This window comes from Betta splendens, chromosome 13, assembly GCF_900634795.4.
Source record: "Betta splendens chromosome 13, fBetSpl5.4, whole genome shotgun sequence".
NCBI classification, from domain to species: Eukaryota; Metazoa; Chordata; class Actinopteri; order Anabantiformes; family Osphronemidae; genus Betta; species Betta splendens.
The window spans coordinates 12,982,604-12,999,433 of record NC_040893.2 but is presented as its reverse complement, the minus strand read 5'-3'; the positions used below and the strand labels follow the sequence as shown (position 1 = coordinate 12,999,433).

At 45.4% G+C, this 16,830-nt stretch overlaps 2 protein-coding genes across 2 annotated transcripts; both read right to left on the bottom strand.

Moving 5' to 3' along the window:
* Positions 1 to 565: 565 nt before the first annotated feature.
* barx2 (BARX homeobox 2) lies at positions 566 to 10,381 on the bottom strand. Its single transcript, XM_029172147.3, has 4 exons — positions 9,964 to 10,381; positions 5,524 to 5,833; positions 2,824 to 2,908; positions 566 to 2,074 (listed from the first exon to the last, which is right to left on the bottom strand). Exons 1-4 carry the CDS (start codon positions 10,148 to 10,150, stop codon positions 1,787 to 1,789), a joined length of 870 nt encoding a protein of 289 aa, XP_029027980.1. The 5' UTR covers positions 10,151 to 10,381; the 3' UTR covers positions 566 to 1,786.
* A 2,887-nt stretch (positions 10,382 to 13,268) lies between these two features.
* rbm7 (RNA binding motif protein 7) lies at positions 13,269 to 16,136 on the bottom strand. Its single transcript, XM_029172211.3, has 5 exons — positions 15,919 to 16,136; positions 15,476 to 15,638; positions 14,676 to 14,748; positions 14,399 to 14,492; positions 13,269 to 14,220 (listed from the first exon to the last, which is right to left on the bottom strand). The coding sequence occupies exons 1-5, from the start codon at positions 16,009 to 16,011 to the stop codon at positions 13,861 to 13,863; spliced, it is 783 nt and encodes a 260-aa protein (XP_029028044.1). The 5' UTR covers positions 16,012 to 16,136; the 3' UTR covers positions 13,269 to 13,860.
* Positions 16,137 to 16,830: the final 694 nt, after the last annotated feature.

The window sequence follows — 16,830 nt, the reverse complement described above, 5'->3', positions numbered from 1 at the left end:
AAAATCCAAGGGAGCACGTTTCCTTGTGTTTCTCGGTTCTTACCAGCAACAGTCCAGAATGTTTAGCAATGAAACATGTTCAGCTTATTGACACACATAAAGCATACTTAGAGTGTTGACACAGGGCGTTAAAGCACAGTACGCTTCACTCAGTGAGGGCCCGCACTGTTTGCTTTTAGAACCCATCCGTGTCCGGTATCAGGCGCTAAGAACACACAGGGCCGTTCCTCACCCGCTGGAGGGGGAGCCCCCGGGTGCACTACAGCCTTGTTTGCTGCACAGATAAAGACGATAAAAGCCCCATTACGCGACCCTTAAACGCTTTGTTCGGCTGAATGTGATTTACGGCCAAGTCCGACTGCAGCTTGTTCATCCTCAAAAGCTTCCTTAATAATTGCCCGCTTGGACATTAACCTGCCAGAGTCACTGTAAGTGCTTGATTTACACTCACTCACAGCCAAGTTACACGTGACTGAAAAGGATTATCTTTAGGAGAAAACTGGCCGAAGCAAACTCCTCAATGAACAGCGGTGTTGTGCAATAAATAATAAATGCAAGCCAGAAATCAAAGGAAATAAATTTTATTGTGTATTTAAATACGTAAACAAACACTTGAATATAGCAAAAATGATTTAACACACACTTAAAAAATGCAAAACAAGCTTATACCAAACAAGCATTATTTACATCAGAAAAATACTGCACTTTGCATATGCAACGATAACAAATAAAAATAACTCTTTGCAGTAATGGAGGGTTCGCTGTGTGTGTAGCCAAGCCGCCGCCACTGGCTTCTGTTAGCGCACGTCTCACGCACCGATTTGCAGAGTCTAAGTGTTAAAGCGAAGCCTGCAGGCTGAAAACACCTCCGAGATCCGAAATGTTCAGCTTTTTGCTTGTGTGCATCTCTGGCACGGGCTGTGATTTATTCCCTCTGAAAATCTCTGACAGCTTAAGAGTCTTAGTGGCCTCGTGGCAGAAAGCGGAGTCATCCCAGCTTCCGTGGAAAAAAAAAAGAAAAGAAGAAGAAACGTGATGGAGGACGGCTGTTACCCTTTACATACAAACGTGTTTAATCCAATCGAAAACAGCAGTTAAAAATACTGTTTTACATAAACATCTGAAAGACCATATACTTTATACTTTATACATATTTGTACAGTATGATACAGTGACAGAGATACTGTTTTTTATAAAACAAAGCTTTACTGAGCAAATAATGACCCAATGCGCTGTACAGGAGAGCTGAGGAGTTTCCTATTGGCACTTGTAATTAAAAATCACTGTAAAAATAGACTTGCATTCGATAGTAGATTTGATCAACACTTTTAAAGGATTTCCTCTGAGACCAACAAGGCACTGCAGCCGTTTCCTGCCACCGTGTTTGGGCAGTGGAGAGCGAGTCACTACATTAAGGCAAACTTTGATAATTTGGCACGTGCACCACGTTGAGGCAGCGCTGGGGATCGGCGGCGCGTACGACCACGAGCTGCGGTACGTGTCAGCGTGTGGTTGTTAAGGCTTGACGGACCTGTTTGGGTTTGACAGATTTACACTCCTCGCGTTGTCGACCGAAGGCCAACGTTCTAACCAGTGCAATCAGCGTCTACGCGTTTTCGGCCGCGTTCCCGGTCGCAAATAATACAAGGCTACGCTGGGTAACGAGAGGGTGCAGCGGTCGAATACCTAAATCGAGTGGGTCTGAACGCCGCACCGGCTTTTTACAGTGATCCTGAGGCACCATTCGTTTGGGGCTGGCATTAGTCTTTGGTTGCTTTGTTCTGGCTTAGCTGGCTGCGTGCGTCTCTGGCTGCATTAGGAGCGGCGCCTCGCGCTCGCACTCCTCCATCGCGCCGGCGGAGCCGCAGGCTGCCGAGCTGAGGTCTTGAGGTTCGAGCTGAGGCGCGTCCCCTCCGCGACGCAGCGCTTCGTCCTCAGCCGCCCTCCTCATCCTCTCCTCCTCCTCCAGCTTCATCCTTTGCTCCTCCGCCTCTATTTCCTCCGTGGTCGGAATAGAGTTCTTCTTGGGTCTCCCCTTGGGCTTAGTCGGGGCCTCGTGACCACCTTTGAGGACCTAAAATAACACACATATTCACTTAGCTGACTCCCTGGGTAATAAATAGCAGCAGTAGTCAAAGGCGCAGCTTGCTATTATAGTAATTAAGAGAAGACGTATTGCTGCTGGCTGCCCTGTGTGCACTCATTTATCTTTAATGATTTCAGGTCCCTTTTTTTTGTTCTCCCACTTGTTGACCCTTCCACAAAAGTGTTTGCTCACGCTGCTGTCATCATCTGTCACACCTCACAGAACACTTTGTCTCTCCACACCCTCTCCTGCCGTATCGCTGTCTTCATTCACGTCTCTGAGCAAACCAAAGTTACATGCCACAGTTGTTCAGCCCTTGAAGCCACGTGGAAGAAAAAACACTAACTAATTAATGGGATTCATTCCCTCCCCACTGTTCAACAATCACTGGCTCTGATTCAAGAACCACTCCTAAGAACAGACTCCATGTTAAATTCCTCACAGTCACTACTGCAGTTGTAAGAACCTTTATCTGAATGAATCTTAAACGGAATCATGAATCTAAAATAAACATTACAACTATGACAACCATTCCCCGCTCTGACAGCTGCTTCAGGCTCTTTATGCTGGTCACCGCCCAAGCCAATACGTTCTCATTTAATATCTCCCTGACTGTCACGTCCCCTTGACCACCGATCATATTAGTCATAGGCCGCTCTGATTTAAAATGACACTTTTAGCGCCGAACTTAATGTGAAGCCATATTTCTGTCACGGCTTCCAGCTGCTTTTGCTCACCATTTTCTTCCACTTCATGCGTCTGTTCTGGTACCACGTCTTCACCTGAAGCTGTGTCAGGCCAAGCGACTGGGCCAGGTCTAACCTGCAACGTAACAAACAAAGGGGTTGAGCATGAGAAAGGAAATGTTTGAATTCATAGTCTGCACATGCACAGGCCAAGTATTACATTATTCACCACCCGCCCTTAACGAAGTCTCATTCGAAAGCACTGTTCAGTGATGGTCCAAATCACCCCTTGTGTATGACATTGTGCATATTATATTATATACTGTAGAGAAATAAGTTTGATACTGGTTCTTTCGTCATGTTTAGTAATTCTAGCATTGAATTTGACACTCAGAGGAGAACTGTGTTTGATAACGGGATGGCTGTGGCTCTGAATGCATCCACCACATGTGCTGATCCATGACTAACAGGGCTACTGGTCGGTGCGTAACGCGATACACCAGGAAGGGACAGATAAAACCAAACAAGGTATCCATTTGTGAAGCAAAGGGGTTTTCAAACGAGATTTCCTCTCGCCCGCTCTTGTCTTTAAGTCAGATGAAGGACCGGTCAACCCCCCCTCCCCCGCCAGCGCCCAGCAGCAGGAAGTGAGTTTCACTTGATGGTGAAAGTGAAAGCCGAGACAGAGGGAAGAGGGGAGCAAAATGGAAAAAGCAGAGCAAAAGCAAATCCCTGAGAATCACAGCGTCGTCTACTGTACAAAACCTTACACCATAAGTAACAAGCTGCGACTCTTTTATGTGTGTGTGTGCGTGTGTGTGTGTCGGGGGGGGGGGGGGGGGGGGGGGGGGGGGGGGGGGGCTTGAAGAACACCTGACAGTCAGGCAATCAAGCTGTCGGCTGAACTTCACTAGGATAATGGTTCCCAGTCTATAATGACTGCAGGCGAGGAAAAGTAATCTTAGAGCAGAGAAAACACCCCACATATTTAGTCATTAACTCTCAATAGACAGAAACCACACGCTTACAGTAGAGGAGACAATATTGAAGTTACTCCCTTCGAGCTACTGTACAGCAAGGAGCCATTTTGTTGACGAGTCACACCTTTCACAATGCCGGTGTCAGCGAATGCCTTTCAATAATGATGATGATGAAATCAGAAGTATTATGGGGCTTAATTACTATAATTGGAAGCTGCTTAAAATAATGATGACTATATGATGTCAATAATTAAAAGTCTTTTTTTTTGGGGATATATCTGGTTTTGTTTTGCACTTGTGCCGTGTGTCTGCTCGCGACCGCAGAGAATTCTGAGCCAAGGCGAGAAAGCGAAAAGCAAAGTTATCTCTAAATAGCAACAAATCGAAGTGGGGAGCACGCCACACCTTTGATGTGGGGTTGAAAAGGGGGATTTTCCTCTGTTGATGTTTTTCCACCCGCTGGGTATTTAATTAATTTTCAACACAGTGTTCGAATCAGATATTTTGACAGGACACATTATTTTGGCATCGCCGCCTGTGCGGGTGGTTGGTTTTGATCACTCAGTTGCGCTCTCTGCCTTGTGGCTTCTGCTTTAAGATCAGGCATGGCACCTTTCCAAGGGCCCGGGGGAAAACTCTGATGTATTTAGAAATGCATCGTGGGAGTTTTCCCTACGGATGGGATGTAAATTAAATGATAAATAAGTCTAGTTTATTCCAATTGTGCCAATGGGTGTTCGGATTGGATGTGGTAAACAGATGCACTTGCAAAGAGGACACAATGTTTGACATGCCTGTTTGGGAAGTGTAGCAATTTGCCTGTTTGGATGCAGGAACGATCTCACAATCTCATGATTTCACTTAGCGCTGATGATCTCTTTCTCCTGCCTCTCTGTAGTGACACAGGAGCGTGAGAATGGAGTGTGCATCCACTTGAAATACAGTGAAGGTTCACAAGCAGTTTGAAAGTCTGCAAATGAAGGGAAGATTTTTACGCTTACTGCTCCCTGCTATTCTGGGTTATGATGGGAAAACAGCCTGCAGGCCAAATAAAAAGAGTAAGACATACAATAAAACTGTAAAATGCAGGCTGACCTCATGTCAGGTCCCAAATATGGAACCTAGGACACAGATATTAAGGTTTAAATTATTTCATCTTATTGTAGGAGCCTAAATGTGCTTCGTATACACCTGCACATGTGTGAAATGACCGGCAGTAAATCGGAGTTGTACGTTAGTGTTTGCTTGCGTTGGCCAGCCTCCCTGTTTGCCTGAAGACTGTGTTTCTTTGTTGAGGTCCTTAGCGGCTGGCGAGCTCAGGGTTAAAGCGTTAGTCGTGTCTCAACTAGAATGCTGAGGTAATGCCCTGGCCTACGCAAATTCACATTACATGAGACATTCCCCACAGGATAAATGAAAAATTATGATGTTGGGTCAACCAGGGCCTGATAATTACAATTCTGCAGTGGTGGCTTTATGAATATATGTATGCGTGTGTGTGTGTGTGTGTGTGTGTGTGTGTGTGTGTGTGTGTGTGTGTGTGTGTGTGTGTGTGTGTGTGTGTGTGTGTGTGTGTGTGTGTGTACTCAGACGTGCAGGGCATGAAAATGTCACGGCTAAGTGACACTTTAGGCTCCAGTGGGTGTTTGCAACATCGACTCGAAATGTGATCTCCTCAACTGGTCTCATCGTGTTTACTTAACATGTCAGTCTTTGTGTAACCTCGTCACAAAACCATTTAGTCGGGTGAGCAGTGTGTGCGCGCGCTGACCTGTCGGGCGTGGACAGGTACTTCTGCTTCTGAAACTTCTTCTCCAGGCCCATCAGCTGCAGCTCGGTGAAGATGGTGCGGCTGCGGCGGGGCTTCTTCAGGCGCGGCGTGCTGCGCTCCGCGTCCGACTCGCTGCTGATGCTGAGCGGCGTCTGGCTGGGCGACGGCTCGGAGCCGCGCGCGTGCTGCGGGGACAGCAGGGGCAGGGGCGCCCCGCCCGGGGACGGCGGCCGCGGCAGGTGGGCGGCCAAGTTGGGAGGCTGCCGGGTGATCACCGAGAGCAGCGGGTAGGCGCGCAGCGACGCGGAGCCTGGAAGAGCGGAGACAGTGCGTCAGGACGCATAAAAAAGACGCGTCAATGTCCAGCACAAAGGGGGACGATTACGCGTCCTCCTGAATCTCGGAGACCTGCGCTCAGTCAACTCGGTCGTTCCGGTATCGACCAGCTGTAACGACCTCGACAGCTTCACTGCGAGTCGCTCGGCGTCGGCAGTGAAAAGTGTTTTGCTTTTGACCTCCTCCACGTAGAGGGCCGCGATCCCGATGACGCATGCGGTGTTTTACACGGCTCCTCTGACCCCTCCACAAGAATGATGATTTTTTTTCAGAGGTTGTAAAACACAGAGCAAAGCCGCACGCGCACGCGCGCGCGCGCGCGCGCACACACACACACACACACACACACACACACACACACACACACACACACACACACACACACACACGACCGGAGAATGAATCATGAGCCGCAGCTTATCGCTTTATTTGCCATCTCATGCGCTCCTCACTCACGCCTACGGGCAGAGCCGTAAATGAAGACGCGGGTTTCAGACTTCTTCTCCCTCCACAGACAGAAAGAGAAAGACGCCAGAATCAATAACAAGCAACACATGTCTGGAGCCGAGGAGGGAGGGGAAGAGGCCACAAAAATCTATATGGCGTGAAATATTAAAACTGTCTATAAAGCAAAACCATGTAACGTGTGGGGTGATTGGCAGCAATGCACGGGTCATTTTCACCTGTTCCGTTTTCTCCCTAAAAGGTGAAGATAAGAACGCTCGAGGTCCAAGAGAATAAACGTGCAGCACCTGTGCGCTGACACACAACGATCCCCTCTGTTAAAGGCAAGTCATGCATGAGGAGCGCACCGACAGCTACACACACACACACACACACACACAAGTAAGCACAGTTGCTTTACAAGCACGTATAGACTCACACAAATCATGTGACGCCTCGGGCGTATCATGACATCATAGCATGGCGCTGAAGTCATCGCTAATCCCCCGACGTTCGATTGCTGCTGCTGCAACAGGTCCGGGCAGGAAAAAGCTCGGGACTCTGGTTGTGGGCTCATTTCTACCGGCAGCTCGCTCCCCGCCGCCGCCGCCGCCTCTGATGCGCCGTCGGTGCCAGGTGTTCCGATATTAAACGCACCTGATTTATCGCCCGCACGTTGGTGGGAAACGTCTCGTAAACGTGCGCGAGAGCAGATCGCGGGACGTTCTGGATTGTGACTGTGAGGAAACCTCGTGTCAACGATGGGCCTGACGTTGTCTCCGGTCGGACCCCCGGAGAGGGAGAGCGGGAGAGATGTCAAGCGGCGGTGACTTTCCACTGACAGCGGAGCCGCTCCTGTGACGTGCTGTTGACAGGCTGCACATAGAGCGTTCGCGGAGCTGCACGAGCTGCTCTGCAGAGGCTGGAATGCGGGGACTGGCACTAACTATTCCAGAAAACATAGCCGATAAAAATAGACTTCCTCTGGATGACAGCGACTTGCTCTGTCGATCACGTAGATAACGTTGCATAATAATAATAATAAAAAAAAAACGTTTCATAACGCGGAGCTGTTGTACGGCCACGTCAGTGACGTCATTCTGACGGGCCCTTTGATGTTAACGTCGCTCTTTCCTCGGTTTCAATGAGAGCGGAGCCATCGCCGGCGCTCGTGAACTTTCACCACCTTCTGTGTGTGAACCGTCTGGTGACAGATACAGAGCAGCTCAGTTAGACAGGTTTTTTTTTTTTTGTGGCTTTGCCCTGTGAGCGCAAATCAAACACTGCTAGGTTGGGAAGGGCAACAGGCCACGGCAGCTTCCTTTTCTGCCCCAACTCATTGCGTTAATTAGAATCATTCGCCTTCGGGACGTGACAGAGTGCAGCAATTTATTGCCAGTTCTCAACAAACGCCGCGTCAGGGGCATCGTCTTGTTGACTGTGAGCGTCAGGATTTTCCCAGCCGGAGCCGCGCGCCTGCAGAGCGGCGGCGCGTCGAGCGCAGGCGTTAACTGTTTTCCCGTGAAACGTGATCCGCGCTGCCGAGACCCGGCTGTAGCACAAACTGCTTTCAGAACTGATTCATTACTGATCCTTTGTCGAGATAGGGACATGTGAGGGTAGTGGTTTTGCCGAGATGGCGAGGAGATGACAGGTTGTCAGACGGTGTAGCCGGAGATGCTGCACGTCAGCGCCCTGTGCCTGTGTGCGTCTCTGACCTGCCAGTGTGTGTTGATATGGGTGTAATCAACTTTCTAAAGCAAGAATTATGCCTAATGGGAGATTTTATTGTCTGCAGCGGATTAGACTTTAAGTTGGGTTAAAACCCTTCTGCTCACTGGGATTGCTCCTAAGCCCTTAGTCAGTGTCAAACCAGTGAGCAGCGGCCTTCGGGCTCCGCACGCTCTTTTTCTTTTTTTCATTTCGCTGTCAGGTGAGATCACACCACGGTTGATCTTAATCTCTCTCACCTCTTTGGGAAAATACCACTAAAAGCCCTGCCCTGGGTCCTGCTGAGAGACGGCAGCTCACACCGTACCCTGGCATGGTTCGCTGCTCGTGCGCCGTTAAAACCAATCGGATTCCAGCAGGGTTTTCATGCAGATGAAACAGAAGGAGTGAGACACTATCAAATTTACCAACAAACCTCTCAGGACTTCTCAAGCAACATAAACTAATTCAGCCCCTGTCCCACAGGTCACACTGTGCCCCGTTCTGTCTGTCAGCGGCCTCCGCTGGTGGAAGGAGGATGGAGCATCTCCTCCTTCAGGACCAGGAGGGTAATTCCACTGTTTAAGGGCCGCGCACGAGCCAAGCGCTTCTCTGGCGCTCAGGACCTGTAAACCTGCCAGCTTCTATATCGGGCTCTAAAAGCCATTGATGTGGGTGAATATACTATGTCTCACACCCCCTCAGCTACAAATAAGTGGTGGGCACACTGTTCGGATATGCAGGACGGGTCACTCTATCCATCACAACAGAGGGGTGCCAAGCCCAGTCATAGTGCCCTCCAGCATGCTCCGGTCCATATCAGAGGGATGAGGGAATTGCTTCCCCTATTTTTATCCATCTACTACTGTCATCACCAAATTGCAGTGGCTATTATTTCAGACTTTGGAGCTATTATCCTAATGGTTCGTAAAAGGGTGTGTGTGTGTGTGTGTGTGTGTGTGTGTGTGTGTGTGTGTGTGTGTGTATGTAATTACAATTTAGGAATAAAAGAACAGGTTATGGTGTTAGAATACATTTACTGTCCCATCAGTACCATAGAGCATATTTAACGGCTCACAGAAGTATGTAATTACAGATGTGAATAGATAGAGGTTTATAAGTAATTTTAGCTTTGAATATCTTAATGTATCAAACAGGTTTTTCTTTCATCAATGTTCCACGGGGCGGTATTAGCGCCTGCACTTTGATGTGGGTCACACGCGTTTCTGCGATGTTGGCCACTAACAAGATGCGGTTCTTCCATCTGCAAATGTCCAGCAGCAGCAAAACTCATTAGCGGAGGCCTTCGGTTCAGCAGAACACGTATTAATCCAAGCCAGTGAGATCAAACAGGTTGAAGACTGCCGCTCAGTAACTTGCGGACTGAGGTCTGGCTGCGTCTTTCTTATCTAATCTGCCCCCTCGTCGTTGACTTTCATGTGTAACTACACCGACTTATTAACGCAACGCAATTATGTTCTGCGCAACAAAAGCCCCGGAGGGGCTGACTCTGAAGCACTAAATGAATTTTAGCTGCTGTGATTTATAAAGTAACGTGACGAGGAAGGTGAAGTCACTAATGCAGCGAGGATGTGTTAAATAATGTAAATAAATTATTAAAAAAAACGAATGAGTGCAACAGGAATTGTGCAAAAGGATGCGCACATATTAAAACTTCATTTGTTCAGTTGATGCTGTCATGAGGACGATGACATAAAACAACAATTAGACTAAGCAAATGTTATGACAGCAGGTTATAACACAAAGCAACTTGACCTCTGAAGTACTTTTACTCTTCTAATTTCAAGTTATAACAAGCAGCACCATTAACAATACAACTTAGCGGCGCACTTTGCTGTTCTCCTTCTCTTCTGTTAATATTAATCCCATTCCAGTGTTCCTAATTCGTTTAGTTTATATTATTAAAAGAAACAAGAAACACGCTCTTACCAGAACACGAATGGAGAGGCTTCGGCCGGACAACGAGCGAAGGACACACCGAGTACAGAGAGAGTTTCTCAAAATAATCACAAGTCTCCTTGGAGAGGATCTCGTCTATCATGAAAGTCTTGTAGCGCCGCCTGGCAGCCTTCAGCTGCCCGAGGGAGGAGAGCCTCAGCTCGGCCTGGCAGTGCATGATTTGTCCGTGCGCGCTAACCGCCCGGGACAACGTGTCTGCTCACTAATGTCTACGCTTGTGCAAGTTGAGCCGTGTGGAAAGACGCTCAGATGACCTCACGCCTTTAAATAATTCATGGTTTATGTTCTCAAACGCAATTTAGCTTCTCCTCGAAAAGCAGTAGCCTTCAACGTGAGCTGCGCGCAGAGCGCCACGGCTGTAATGAGCTGACTGATGTGCGCTCACACCCACCGCCTTATAAACCGTCCCCGATCGTCTCTCTCTCCCTCTCTCTCTCGCTCTCTCTCTCCGCCTCGCTCTCAGATACAGTCGCGCACTGTATGCACGCGTGGTCACTCACGCGCACTCACCGCGCTCCATCGCGGCGCAAAAGCCACACATTTCTCCCTGAATGTTAGTCACTTAATCAGCGATGCACGTTAATTCCACCCAATCACCGCAAACGTTGTTTTCGAGTTGCTCTTGGTTTCTAAAAAAATAACCAACCACGATTCTGGTTAAAAAAAAAATAAATCGGATATGATTTCATTATTGTTCAACGTCAAAAAATTTTTGGCTTTAAAATTTCACGACTGACTAAGTGTTCAGATTATATTATATCTATTCATTTTATACAAATGTTTAATTCAGTTTGCTTTGTTTTATTTATATAGCGCTAATAAAAACAAAAAGTTTGGTAGGGAAAATAAAAAAAACTCAATCGAATCTATTCGTTATTGAATTGTATAGTGCAAACTGAAACAGATGACTTTTGTGAAGCTATAAACTTAACTATAATAGTGAGTTATCCTGCCTTCATAAACACCTAACTGACTCCAAGCTGCATGTAAATGGAATAAGAACACATCAAAAGTGTGTTTAATGACGCGATAAAGTTTGAACACTATCATCACTTTTTTTATTATACGGACCTAAATCAAGATGTTCACGTTAAAACTGTATAGTAGTTATTATAAAAACAAAATTAAACAATTTATTAGAGCAAAAAAAGTTGCGAATTAAGGCCAAGCTCGTCAATCATTTTACTTTACTGACGGCAGGAACACTGACGCATTTTTTACAGTTGTTATGAATTAAGAAGTGCGTACATGTGGGCTGCAGCACTGAGTCAGGCCGAAAGAGATGACTAAGAGTGTGAATGGAGGCTATCGCAGATAGATAGAAAGAAAACAGGTGCAGGGAGTGATGATTTGAAGAGTTAAACATTGTATTCACTGAACTGCGTATCGGTCAGGTTATATATAAAGTGTTTGAAAAATATTAAATAGTATGAGTCGTTGACGGACAATTACATTAATGTGGGGAAATACTTCGCATACCGGCTAAATTGTTCCACGTTACGTTCTCCCCAAGAGACGCATTTTGATACGTTTTATTGTTTTAAATATTTTAATTGTCCATTAGGGACAGAAGAACGTTTATTTTCCAGCCCAGACTTCTTTCACCGACACGTCTTAATGCATTTACCATTAACTGCGTTCTTATTGCTTCTGAAAGCTATGAACGCGCTGCTGTTTTTAAAGAACATGCCGTTTACTCTAAATGCACAGTAACACATTTCTGTGAGCAAATCGGGCGCAAGAACAGTTTGAAAGTTCAGTGTCCTAAGGGGAAAACGACTGTCACGACACGACCAGGAAACTGTTTCAATTCGCCGGCTGCGAGCGGCTCCCGGAGCGGCCGCGTTCAAAGTGGGGACAGGGACTGAGGAGGAGGAAATACTAGAGCTCTGCATGGGAACGACCGGGCGCACTTTAGAAGTTTGTATTGATCAAAGGCACGGGGGATGAGAACAACTGCTGTTGGGCAAATTTTACTTTGATGAGGAAGCCGCTGGAAAATAGCCGCCTGCCAAAATCTAACGTTAAGTCGTAAATACGGGCTCATGTTGAATAATTTTACGGCGCACTTGTTGCGTTGTCTTGAATCAGTGTCACTCTCTGAGTGGTTCAATTAAAAAGAAGGGTATAGACCTGTATTTACACTCGGTGCCTATCGGGAACATTCCTGCTAATTCAAGAAGGAAACAAGGGGAAGTCACGAAACGAACCGCGGCCCAGTTCGGCCCGTACAGTATGCGGCTACTGGGGCACTAATGAATCCAACGACCTGAGCCCGGACCAAGATCTGAGAGCCGCTGCTGCGTGGATGTTGTTCTTTCTGATGGGCGCCGCGGAGCTGCCACGAGAGATGCAGGATCTCGGGTGTTTGGAGGTGGATTCATTTCAGGAGACACGCTTCTATAAAAGTGCACGCGGCAGCGGCTACCGCGCGGCCTCTCTAATCCGCCCGCTTCAGGGCTGGAGACGCCAGGCGGCTCAAGCAATTAAAAGAGATATGCCACAGTCAGCGGCGTAATGAGCGCCTTTCAGTGCCGACACCGAACAGAGGATACTCTCTATTAGAGCGACGTGGGCGCATCAGGATGCAACTCGATACAAGACAGATTACAGACAAGACAGAGCTTAGCGCAGAGGGTGCAAATGCACCTCCGCTTTTGGACACTGGGAGATTTATTTAGAGGAGCTAGTTGTAGGTGCGACCCGGGAGCTGCTCTCGGGGCCATAAGCGCTTTCGGAAGGGTAGATTATGACCTCAACTGGGACGTTAAGGGATTTGATCATCACTTTGTTGTGGGCAGATCCTAACAGACACCGAGCGGGGCATCAAAGCTGCGAGGCTCAAGAGCTCGGAGCACTTCGTGGAGAAAAGGGGAGCCTGGAAAGTGGCCTCGCCCTGCGTCGTTTCCAACTGGCTGTCACAGACTGAACGAAGACAAACACTCCTCTTAAGAGCATGCATCTGATGTGCACTTAAGTGCGTGGGATCCTCGCTCAGACCGGAGCATCCTCCGACCTAATCGGAAAGGTCAAACGTTGGGGCTGATCATGTGCGCAGTTATGTTTACTCCTCTAATTGATTCAAACGAGGATGTATGTGGCGCCACCTGTAGATTACTTCATAACCCAGTGCACAGGCGTATAAGTTACATATGGGCCATTTATAGGAGCTGATAAGGCCACGGCTGCGTGTATTACAGCGTGTAGCGTCAACATACAATAGCTCACTTAGTTACATACACAAAGACCTGCGGATAGCAACCAGGACGTACAAGTATCAAAGAAAGGGAGCTTTATAAGAATGAAAATGGTCACTTTAAAACAGGTTTGATTTACAGATTGAAAATTTAAAAAATAAAAATAAAGCTCATTTTTAGAAAACACAAAGTTATCTGATCAAACAATAAGACACAATGGAGCCCTATTGCAGTACAAAGTGGTGCTGGTGGACCTTTAGCTGAATTTACATTTTGTTTTTTTCAAAATACCTGAAGAATTTAAAATTCTAGAATCACATTTAAAAGACTGTTTGCATAACATAAAAATTATCCAAAACCCTACATCTTTTTTTTTTAAATATGTCTTTTTTGTGTTCCAGAAAATGACTACCAACAATGTCTGCTTTTTTGCCCTTGGTTTGTTGACAGTATTATTTTCATTGTGAAAAAAATCACTTTGAAGTATTACACAAATTTAAAAATGCCTTATAACTAAATAAAAATGTCTTTAAGGCATATGTTATCATGCGTGTAAAGTTTCCAAGTGGTAGAATCATGTATAAACAACCTGAGTATCATTGTACAATTGTGAACATAAGAATCTTTGTTTTCACAAGTTTGTGAAGAACCAAAGTCTTTACAGAAATACTTAGTACCGCCGCCATCTATTGTCTTGGTAGCCACGGTTACTACCCCTGTCATCATAATGTCTGTTGCCACCTCTGTTGTCATGGTGACGATTGCTGCTTCTATCATTCTGGTGGTAATAGTTATCCCGTGTGTGGCTGTGCTGCTGATGACGACCAGGCCCTGGCTCATCCCCATAACGATGGTTTCTGCCACCACTGTTTACCTGGGGCGAATGATGCCATTGGGGTGTGTTATGTTGCCTTGAGCCACCTCTGCCTGAATTTCCACCTGCAGGAGATTGTCTATGCAGCGACTTGGAGAAGGCGTCACTCAGCTGCTCAGGCTGCTGCATGTGAAGCTGCCACATCATGTTGTTCGTCTATAGATGAAAGAAAGGCATGCAAACCGTTTATACAGTCTCTCAGGGTGATTCCCCTTTGGGTCCCCTTGCCAAATTATGCAAATTTTTGCTACTGAGGAAAATAAAACTTAAACACGAACAAAAATGTTTTACAACCAGTGACATGCAGTGAGATAAAAGAAAAAGAACAGTTCACCGTCACATGTTTCTGTAGGTTATCGGCTGATGAAAAAGACCTCTGCATTTGGGATGGAGGGGTACAGGGTGGAGAACCAAACTGGTTTGGAGTCCTGCGAAAAAAAACAAACAATAATGTCAAACTGAACTTTTTTTAATTGAGATAAGGGTCACACATCAACACAACTTCAGGTTCACAAAATCAGTGGTAGTGTTGCACATTATGATATGGGTATTAAAGATCTCATCAGTCCTGAGATCTATAACAATAAAAACTGAACAGCAAGATCTTTTACCTATGGCCATGGGGATTTGGGGTATTTGCAGGACTGGAATTGTTTGAATTTCCCAAACTGCCATGACTGCTACCTATAATAAAGACATTTTGCAGGCATGAAAAATGACAAATTCAAATTGACAATTTAACAAAAGTGGTCTATTTTGAAATAAACCACAACAAAAAATGTACTGTAGCTGTAAAAATAAAAGGCGGAAAAAAGTTATTGGTAATATTTACATAAATATTTTAAGGCATCCTAAGGGTGTCTAAACCCTTAGTTATCTCAGTGCATCTTCACAAATAGCAGTTCTGCCTTACAAGTCCTATAATATTTTGGTCATCTACAAAGACACTCAGAAGAAAACTAAGCTCTTACTTTCCATAGGTTTATTAGTTATCAAAACCAAATAAAAGGCCAACGTGTGATTCTAGGAGGTTTTATCCACCATATTAACCAGGTGAGGGCATTTAATTACTGAGCTGTATTTTTATTTACATATTCACTCTACCGCTGTACTGTATTGCGTTGTACTGTGCCAACACAAACTGTCTTTTATTCTGTCGCTGTATTCTTTGCTCCGTACTTTGCTGTTGCGTAAAGCAATTTCCCACTGTGGGACTATTAAAGGTTTTTCCTTGTCTTCTTATCTATATTATTAAGTATCTTACAAAGAACAGTTGACGTGAAAAGGTCACACGAGATTTAAATGTTTGCATATAAAGTAAAAGTAGCTGTTAAACCTGAAGTATGAAACATGAACATACATAATGTTTATCATAAGCCCGAACATTATGACACTAGTTTGCTGAACTCACCTGATCGGAACTGTACATGAATAGCTCTTCCAAACACCATGGTCCCGTTTAGTAGCAGCATGGCGTACGGAACGGACACTTCATGTTTGTACACGGCAAACCCAAATGTTTTCTGTTTTCCATCCGGATCTTTTGGAATTTTGGTTCTAATAAGAGGTCCTGCCTGTAAAAACAAACAACAAACAAACATACTACTATCCAAACCAAAACAAGCACACGGCAATGTTATCTAGCTAGTTAGCTAGCTAGCTGCTATTATCGCGTAAGTGTTATTTTTATTTTATTTTATTAACCATTAACCTTGGCTCAACAACAACATGTAAACACGCCACATTTTAATCTAACGTAACAATATAGTGGTATGCGTGTATGCTGTCGTTGCATTAGCATGTTATGCTACCAATGCTAGCTATTAGCTCTATTAGCTTTAACGTAATAAGCACCTGTAAAAACAACTCAAACAAAAGCTCCTCCGTCACTCTTTGATCTAGGTTTCTTATGAAAAGCGTGCGGTCCGCTTCTTCCTCTATTCCCATCGTATTTAAGCGAATATCGGCGCTTTCCTGACCAAATTATTGCCAAACGTTTAGCGTTAAAAAACGCTTTTAGCTGGGTAAACGGAAGGCCGAGAACTGCCGTAAAGTGAAATGTCGTTACATTTAAGCTTTCGTTGTAGTGAAACGCAGCTGCTTTACGACATAAACTGTGTTGGAAAGTTTTCATGTTGTTGTACTCGTGCACGCAATGCTGCCTCTGTTTTTAGATGAACCATTATTAGTTTGTTTGTAAAATGTAGAAATGGAATAACCCGTGTTATTCCGTGGATTATTCCTTAATTTAAAAAAAATATCTGGTTAAATGAAGGTTTTGTCCTTAATTGTAATTCTTACTTTAGTCTCCTGCTCTGATGTAGTTCTTGGATGTAGTACATACATTTGTGGTTTGTGTTTTTTTTTTTATTGTTTATCACTCTGCTCAGGTCAGTAGCTCAAACACCTTGAACCAAGTGCTCCTGATTCTGGAGACATCACTGAGTGTAGAGGTCAAGTGAGTCACAAGAGGCTTGACTTCCACCTTAATCAGATGAACCTCTGTGTCTGTCCTCCATATTAATTAGATCAATTTAAACTAATGATTTTCTCCTTCACGCCCAGGAACATCCTCAGATTTTGGCCTGATAAAACTCAAGTAAGGAAACTAGGGACATCAGCGACATTTTTAAAAGTGCCCTTCTTTTGCTTTTCTAGCAGTTTAACCTTAGAAGAGATACATACTGCGTGCTATTTCTGTGACATATTTATTCCATGCAAGGTGCTGTTTCCATTACATTACTCACATACTGTAGCAATAAACAG